The sequence below is a fragment of the Malaclemys terrapin genome, chromosome 13 (assembly GCF_027887155.1).
Source record: "Malaclemys terrapin pileata isolate rMalTer1 chromosome 13, rMalTer1.hap1, whole genome shotgun sequence".
NCBI lineage: Eukaryota > Metazoa > Chordata > Testudines > Emydidae > Malaclemys > Malaclemys terrapin.
In genome coordinates, this window is record NC_071517.1 from 28,074,839 (window position 1) to 28,083,813 (window position 8,975).

The following is an 8,975-nucleotide window of genomic DNA, read 5'->3' on the forward strand; positions in this document are numbered from 1 at the left end:
GCAAGGGGCACTGCCCCCTGGCCTTGGGGGGGGTGCTTTGCCTGAGGCGCGGGACCCTAAGCTGGTGGGGAGGGAACGCCCAGGGACGCGGCTCAGGGAGGCTGCAGCTTCGGACCCAGCGGGCGAGAAAGAGCAGGTGGCCATCCCTGTCCCAGCTGCTGAGTTCCAGGCCGAGTTACAGAGAGATCCCTCCTTGCGGAAGATAAGGGACCTAGCCGACCTCAATGCGGTACAGACCATGGGACGAGGTGGCCGGAAAAGGTTCCTGTGGGAGAAGGGGTTCCTGTACCGAGAATGGGCTCCCCCAGGGAAAATGGAGTCAGGGGGGATCAGGAGGCAGCTGGTGGTACCCCAGAAGTATCGCCGCCAGCTGCTGTGCCGGGCCCATGACATTCCCCTCGCAGGGCACCAGGGAACCTGGCGTACCCAGCAGAGGCTGCTACGGAGCTTTTACTGGCCTGGGGTCTTTGTTACTGTCCGACAGTACTGCGGATCCTGTGACCCCTGTCAGAGGGGGAGGAAGGCCTGGGACAAGGGGAAAACAGCTTTAGGACCCTTGCCCAGCATAAAGGATCCTTTCCAGAGGGTGGCCAAGGTTAAAAGGGCGGCTCTGAACCAAGAGAGCCCAAAGCACAGACCTCCAGACTGGAGCGCTGGGAGAAGACCACAGCCCAGTTGGAACCCCAGAGGTATGGGGGTGGGAAAAGGGCGCAGGCCGCATAAACCTTCCCACATGCGAACTGCGAGTGCCATCAAGCTCCCCCGACCTAAGGGGGGGCGTGAAACTGGAGGGGCCTGGTGTAATTCTCACCAAGGAATGGGAGGGATGCGGGGGCATCCATGGGAACGGGGGTAGGTTCGAACTTCCCCGGGTCACTGGCTAAAGTGACCCTGCTCAGTTCGGTCTCGAAGGGGGGAGAGATGTGACGAACTGGGCCTGTTCTCATGGTGGTCTGTGAATGCTGACAGGGGAGTGTTCTGGGATAGTCTGCATTGCAGGATGGGATCTGCCCGAGGGCGCCCGAGGGCGCATACCTGAGTGTGTAACATGAGAACCCAGGAAGGGGTTGAAGGGGAGGCGACTCCTTAGCCCGGGAAACTGAACAAAGGCTGTGGGAGGGGTCGCTGAAAGCAGAGTGCTGGAAGCAGGCAGGGAGAGAGGGCTGGGGGGCATAGATGGCTCTGACCTCCCAAGGGGGGCTGGGCTTGGATGCCCGGGGACCCCAAGATGGACCTAACTGAGGGGGTCCCTGTTGTCTGTGCCTGCAAGACCTGTCTTGGACTGTATTCCTGTCATCCAAATAAACCTTCTGCTTTACTGGCTGGCTGAGAGTCATGGTGAATCGCAGGAAGCCGGGGGTGCAGGGCCCTGAGTCCCCCAATACTCCGTGACAGGCAGATCCTGTTGTGTGTCTCCATGTCTCACACTTTTCTGATCCTCAGACAGGACGAGTTTGGGATGAGCCGTGTTTGGATCCAGAATCACGTCCACTGGGGATAGAGTCACAAAGTCATTGCTGGGGACGGGGGCTGGTCATTGGGATCAAAGGGAAATTAACCTGTATGACGGGTTGGATCACAGAAACCCCCTTGGGAGCTGCCACCCGATGTGCAAAGACTACTCCCGCTTCTGTTTTCCCTGCCAGCTCAGGACTCCAGTACCCTGTCTTGCTGAGCCAGACACTCCCGTCTGGCTCCAGACACAGACCCAGGGTCTGAATCACTTGTCCCAAAGCTGCAAGTTTACCTGAAAACAGCTCACAGTAGTGTGCTTGTCTTTAGCACTCAGATGCCCAACTCCCAATGGGGTCTAAACCCAGATAAATTCGTTTTACCCTGCATAAGGCTTATGCAGGGCAAACTCATAAATTGTTCACCCTCTATAACACTGATAGAGAGATATGCACAGTTGTTTGCTCCCCCAGGTATTAATACATACTCTGAGTAAATTACTAAATAAAAAGTGATTTTATTAAATACAGACAGTAGGATTTAAGTGGTTCCAAGTAGTAACAGACAGAACAAAGTAAGTCACCAAGCAAAATAAAATAAAATGCGCAAATCTATGCCTAATCAAACTGAATACAGATAATCTCACCCTCAGAGATGCTTCAGTAAGTTTTTTCTCAGACTGGACACCTTCCAGGCCTGGGCACAATTCTTTCCCCTGGTACAGCTCTTAATGCAGCTCAGGTGATAGCTAGGGGATTCTTCATGATGGCTCCTCTCTCCCCTTTGTTCTGTTCCACCCCTTTATATATCTTTTGCATAAGGCGGAAACCCTTTGTCCCTCTGGGTTTCCACCCCCCTCCCTGACTGGAAAAGCACCAGGTTAAAGATGGATTCCAGTTCAGGTGACATAATCACATGTCACTGCAAGACTTCATTACTCACTTGCCAGCACACACATATACAACGAAGACTCACAGGTAAATACAGCCATCTGCAGACAATGGGAGTCATCAAGATTCCAAACCATCCTTAATGGCCCACACTTTACATAATTACAATAGGCCCTCAGAGTTATGTTTTATATTTCTAGTTTTAGATACAAGAGTGGTACATTTCTACAAATAGGGTGATCACACTCAGTAGATTATGAGCTTTGTAATGATACCTTACAAGAGACCTTTTGCATGAAGCATATCCCAGTTACATTATATTCACTTATATTTTTATAAAACCATATAGACTGCACAACGTCACAACCTGCACCCCTGTTAATTGCTGTGTTGTGAGGCTTTTGCTCTTTAAGGGGAGTCAGGGACCCTTCTAACTGTGAAGAGAGAAGGGGCAGTTGGGGAGGCAGGGGAAGGGCAGGAGATGGTGGGGATGGGCAGGTGTCAGTAGAGGGGCAAGGGAAAGCAGGCCCCAGAGAGGGCAAGAGGGAGTCGGGACAGCAGAGTGAGGGGTGGGATGACAGGCTGATGCTGGGAGAGCAAAGGGGATGGGAGAAGAATGTGTAAGGAGGGGCAGGGAGTGAGAGGAGGGCAGGCACTGGAGTGCTGGGGAGGGTTGGGCACTGGCACTAATAGGTGAGGGTCAGGTGTTGGCAGGGCCAAGGGGGTGTTAGTTAAACCTTGTTTAATCTTGCCAAATTATTAACACCAATACATATACAAAGTTGAGTTTAAGTTTTGTGTATTAGGAGGCCATTGTGATTTGGAAAAGGACAAGGTAACCTCCATGTTGTGTTAGGTTCGTGTTCCCCTACGCCAAGAAAAGGCGGGAAAGTGGAGAAGCGGGAACCTGTGGTTGCTAAGCAATGGGTCCCTATAAAGCCAGATGAGGGGAGGGGCCAAGGGCTCTCGAGTTGTTGGGGGCTCAAGTGTCCAATGCTCTCTCTCTGTGGTGTGGTACACTCTTCCACACTGGTTACTGGCCTGCAGTAGCCACTCAGTAAACGTTCTGGGTTGATTTGTTATTTTCTTTTAGGGAAGCAGACCTGCATGCGCGGACTCAGTCCGATTAGTCAGCTCAGACTTCCACTCATAGATGACGCAAAGTGGGATAGGGTGGGGTTGAAGATAGGGTCACCTACCTGTCCTTGGTGCCTGTGATCCACCGCTGGTGTCCACCGTCGATCTCGTCGATCCAGAGTCTGCAGCCTCTACATCGCTAGTACCTGGAAAAAGGTAGAACAACACCTTTAACGTATTAAGTGTGAATGCATGTGCTTGTTTCTGTTCCAAATCTCCAGAGCTTTAATCCATTCCCCCTTCCCTTCCTTCCCTCTCCTTTAGTAAATAAAATTTGTTGTGGGATCATATTCGTGTGATAGTTTCTTTCTTTCAGCTATGACAGATGGGCTTAAGGGGGAACTCAGTGGGAGGTAAACTGTAAGGCTCCCCGAAATTTTCTAGTCAGATCGGCCCCCTAAAAATCCTTACAGGGGATGAGGGGAGGGTGTTCATAGTTTGGGGCAGAGTGAGTCAGGGAAGGGGTGGGAGCCAGGGGGGTAGAGTACAGGTGAGAGAAGGGGCAGGGTGCCTTGGGGGAAGTGGGGGTTAGGGACGGAGCATGTGGCAGATGGCAGAAAGGGGTCAGGGGAGGGGTGTGCTTCAGGGGACTGATGGAGTAAAGAAAAGAGCAGGCTCTAGCAGAGGTGACCTGGTGAGGCAAGTCAAGGGGTGGGGGTGGAGTTGGCGCTCCCTCCCTGGGCCCCGCAATACAGAGCTGGCCTGAGCCTTGCCAGGCCCTGCCTCCCAAAATATATATGTCAAACTATGCCTATGCCTAATGGCTGCTCATTATTCAGAGGGGACATCTGGGACCGGGCAGATTATCAGGGGAGCTGTGTCAGGAGCAGGGCAGATGGAAGGTGAGGGGATGGGTGGGTGGCAGAGCATGGACAAGGGGAGGGGCAGCCGCTGAGGAGCAAGGGAAGGTGTGATCTCCAGGGGAATGGGGGGGAAAGGACTTGTGGGACCCAGGGGACAATGGGGGGTGAGCAGAGAGGCAGGCAACAGTGGGGCAGAGGGGGAGTGAGAGGAGGGACAGGAGCCAGGAGACTGGGTGGGAGAATAGAGGCAGGGGACAGAGGTTGTGAGGGCAGGGGTGTGTTGTATCAACCAGGCAAGGTATTAAGAAACTTCAACAGAACTTTATTTACGGTGGAAATCTCTTTTTCAAGCTATAGCTGCACATTCTGTAACTCTCCCAGCCTCCTCAACTCCTCCCCCTCCTTCCTGTTTCCTGTTCTTTCAGACTCCCAACAGCCAGTGCTCCCAGTTCTAATAATCACATGCAGCATCTAAACACGACATTCCCTCCTCTCTTAAGAAACTTTCCAAATTAAAATAAACATTGTTGTTCTAACCACAGGAACAAATATGAAACAAGACACTATACTGTTGGCAAGAATATTACACAAAAAACACTGTAGATACTACATAACATAGTCTTTAGTTCAGGCAGGTGGTCATCTGAGTCTGACAGGCCGTCTCTCAAGCCCCGGTTCCAGTGCTATGTCTTGTTGTGTTGGTTCTACTGTGAAGTCATCCAATGCAGACTGGGTGTTGGCATAATCTCCTCTTGGTGCATAGGCAGGTGCAAGATAAGAAACATTCCATACCTGCCCATCAGAAAGTCGATAGGTGTAAAGTCCCTTCTTCTCTATGATTTTAAGAGGAGCTGTGAATTTATGGTCCCCTTTGTGTAAGATTCCAGGTTTTTGTATTCTAACAAAGGAACCGCACTCAAACTTTGGTTCCTTAGCACCCCTCCATTTGTCTGTGAAAGCCTTAGACTTTGCTTGGTTCTGTTCAACTGTCTTTCTCACATCATCCTTGTTTGGGGCATCAGGTCATGCTTTTAACAATCCAGCAATGTTCAGTTTAGTATTCAGCTGTTTCCCATGCAGTAACTCTGCGGGTGATCTTTGCATTGTGGCATGTCATGTAGCCTGGTATGCTTGCAAGAAATCAGTAGTGAAGGGTATCCACAACCGCCCTTCCAGTTTAGCTGTTTGCAAACTCTCTTTCAAACTTCTGTTAAACTGTTCGATTTCCCCATTGGCTTGAGGGTAATATAAGGATGACCTCCTGTGTAAAATGTTCCTCTCTGCTAGAAAAGTTTCAAACTCCAGGGAAGTAAATTGACTACCATTATCTGAAACCAGTTCTTTGGGGTTACCTTCCCGGCTAAAAACTGAAGAGAGGAACTTAATTACTGTAGCAGAAGAAATTTGCGATGTAAACGCTACCTCAAGCCATTTGCTGAAATAGTCTATTAAAGTGATGGCATAATGACAGTCAATTGGAGCAGTATCAAAGGGTCCTACAATGTCAATCACCACTTTTTCCCATGCAGATTCAGGAAGAGGAACAGGCTGTAATGAAGGGGTACATGTCACTGCTGTCTTGTCATGCATTTGGCAAGTGACACAGGATTTTATGAGTGCTTCAGTTTGAGAGTCCATCCCTGGCCACCAATACAGATCCCGTAGTCGTTGTTTGGTTCTGACAATTCCTTGATGAGTATCGTGTGCCAGGTATATGAGTTTCGACTGTAATTCTTCCGGCACAAGTAGCCTGTGGGTACCTCGTAGCACACAGCTATCGAGCAAAGAAAGTTCATCCCAAACTCTAAAATAAGGCAGCAAAACTGGGTCAAGGTTTTTAGGGTTACTGGGCCATCTCTTTGTTAGAAATTCCCGTAATTTTTGTTGAATTGGACACGCTGAACAAGCAGCTTGAAATTGTTCTCTTGTAACTGCAGTAAGAGTGCTTGTAATAAGTGCAACTACTACATCCTCATCCTCCGGTGGACCATCTGGTGAAGGCAAAGGCAGGCGAGAAAGGCAATCAGCTACCACATTTTCGTTTCCAGGCTTATATTCCAGTTCATAATTGAAAGAGAGTAGTCTTGCGACCATCTAGCAATATGATATCCTGCTCTTCCCAGTTCTTTCGTGGTTAGCAACGTTGTCAAAGGGCTGTGGTCTGTGCACAACTTGAACGTGCGGCCCCACACGTAAGTTCTCCATTTTTCAGTAGCCCAGACACAAGCAAGTGCTTCTTTTTCAACTGTAGAATATTTTTTCTCAGTATTACTTAGTGTCTTTGAAGCAAACAGTCCTCTCTGTGTTGTCCTCATGAAGTTGTGTGTGGACAGCCCCAAGTCCATAATCAGAAGCATCAGTAGTTACAATTGTGGGCAATGCGGGACTGAATAGTGCAAGTACTGGACTATGTACAATCAAGTCTTTCACCCTTTCGAAACTAGCTTGTGCATCCATTGTCCACACTAAGGTTGAACTTCTCCATAGTAATTGTCGTAACGGTTTAATGACAGAAGCATAATTGGGAATGAATTTTGCATACCAGGAGGTAAGACCCAAGAAGGAACGTAAGGTTTGCAAATCTATTGGAGGAGGAGCATTTGAAATTGTCAGGATATGAACTGGATCAGGTTTTAGTCCAGCCTGTGAAACTGTATGCCCCAGAAAGGAGAGTTCAGTTTGTCTAAATTTGCATTTGGACTATTAAGCTTGAGGCCTGCTTTGCTGATGCAGTTTAGTACAGACTGCAGGTTTTTGTCATGCTCCTCAGTAGTATTTCCAAACACAATAATAACATCCAAATAGCAATGAAGTACATGTTGATTCTTCAGAATCAATTACATCATTTTTTGGAAGGCACTTGGGGCTGATGCGAGACCTTATGGAACACGTTTAAAACGAAATAGTCCCTGACGTGTAATAAATGCTATGAGGTCTCTGCTATCTTCATGCAACATAACCTGGTGATATGCGCTCTGCAAATCAAGAGTAGAAAACATCTTTGCTCCACGGAGTTCTGCAAATACTTCTTCTATGTGAGGAAGAGGATGGCTGTCAATCACAATAGCTTTATTTGGCTCCCTTAAGTCCACACAAAGGCGAATGTCTCCACCCTTCTTCTGCGTCACTACTATAGGTGAAACCCATTCTGAGGAATTAATCTCTTCAATAATACCCTTTTGAACAAGTTTTCTAAGTTCCTCTGAAACAGCTTCCCTGACTGAAAATGGTAAGCGCCGTAATTTCTGTCGTACAGGCATCACATTATTCCGCATTTTAACTTTATGCAGAAACCCATAAGCACAGCCGAGTTTCTCCTCAACCTGGAGTTAGGTCCCAGCTGAAACTGGTGTGTGTACCACAAGAGTGCTTTGCTGAGGAAGATCAATTCGTCCATTGACTACCCTGAGATTTAAAGCAGCTAATAAATCTCTGCCAAGGATAGGAGTGCCTTTGTGGACAATGTAGAACTCCGCAGTTACACAGCAATCACCAAAAGTAACTATTGCTGGCAGGCAGCCGTGTACTGGAATATGATTTTTCAAATAGCATACCAAGTGAAGTTTGGGTTCAGTAAGAGGCACATCTTTAAAGTAACGCAAATAGATGGAATCAGGTAGTATAGACACTGCTGAGCCAGTGTCCAACATTAGCTGAATAGAGTGTGATTTGCCTGAGGGTATGGCAGAAATATTTACAGTGCACTTTATCTGTTCTGGAATATGTGCAGTAGTGATTTTGTCTACACTCAGCACAATAACATCTGGTATTGTAACTGCATGCACCTGTTGATTGAACTGGCTACTGCGACATACTTTAGCAAAATGCCCAATCTTTTTGCAATGATTGCACTGAGCTACTTTTGCTGGACATCCTGTGTAGCTTACAAGATGTTGTGGGGATCCACAGCGAAAGCATGCTTTTACTGTATTTTGCATTTGCTGATTCAGTGGCTTTTCATTAGTTTCCCTTTTGCAATTGTTTGTCTGCAGTGATAGTGAACTTTTCTGCAAAGGAGTCACAGCCTGGACTGGGCCTCCTGTACCCTTGCTCATTATTTTGGCTTCAGCTGTAGCTGACTCAATCTGAGTAGCAATGGTTATTGCTTTTTTCTAGTGTAAGTTGTGGTTCTAGAAGTAAGCGTTCTTTTACACGAAGCACGGTTGTTTTCTCAATGAGCTGCTCTCTAATCATCTCATCTGCCATATTCCCAAAGTCACAAATTACAATCAGACTCCTCAAGGAAGCAATATACTGCATTATAGTCTCCCCTGGTTTCTGCTCACGCTGGCGAAATCTGTAGCGATTAGCTACTACATTCACTTTTGGCACAAAAAAGTTCGTTAATGCAGTGAGTGCAGTCTCATATTTATCATCTGCAAGGGGAAAAGTGTAAAATATATGCTGCCCTTCTGCTCCAAGGCAGTGGATTAGCAGAGCACGCTTTCTTACTTCAGAAATCTCTATAGCACTGATTGCAAGCAGATAAGTCTCAAACATATGGATCCAGACAGTAAAAGTAATTGGAGGCTCACCTGGGCATTGCAGAAAGGGTGCAGGTGGGTTCAGAGGCAGAAGACCCATCCTCGTCGCCAAAATATTGTATCAACCAGGCAAGGTATTAACAAACATCAACAGAACTTTATTTACAGCGGAAATCTCTTTTCCAAGCTGTAGCTGCACACTCTGTAAC

At 47.8% G+C, this 8,975-nt stretch overlaps 1 protein-coding gene across 1 annotated transcript; it reads right to left on the reverse strand.

Moving 5' to 3' along the window:
* Positions 1–881: 881 nt before the first annotated feature.
* On the reverse strand, positions 882–8,975 carry LOC128848357 (E3 ubiquitin-protein ligase TRIM21-like). The gene is made up of 3 exons (XM_054048338.1): positions 8,818–8,975; positions 3,542–3,625; positions 882–1,491 (listed from the first exon to the last, which is right to left on the reverse strand). The coding sequence occupies exons 1-3, from the start codon at positions 8,864–8,866 to the stop codon at positions 1,334–1,336; spliced, it is 291 nt and encodes a 96-aa protein (XP_053904313.1). The 5' UTR covers positions 8,867–8,975; the 3' UTR covers positions 882–1,333.

Coding starts and splice junctions, on each gene's coding strand:
- LOC128848357 (XM_054048338.1), bottom strand. CDS start 8,866: ATGGGTCTTCTGCCTCTGAACCCACCTGCACCCTTTCTGCAATGCCCA. Junction 3,626..8,817: donor ACCCTTTCTGCAATGCCCAG/GTGAGCCTCCAA, acceptor ACCTTTTTCCAG/GTACTAGCGATGTAGAGGCT. Junction 1,492..3,541: donor ATCACAGGCACCAAGGACAG/GTAGGTGACCCT, acceptor CTCTATCCCCAG/TGGACGTGATTCTGGATCCA.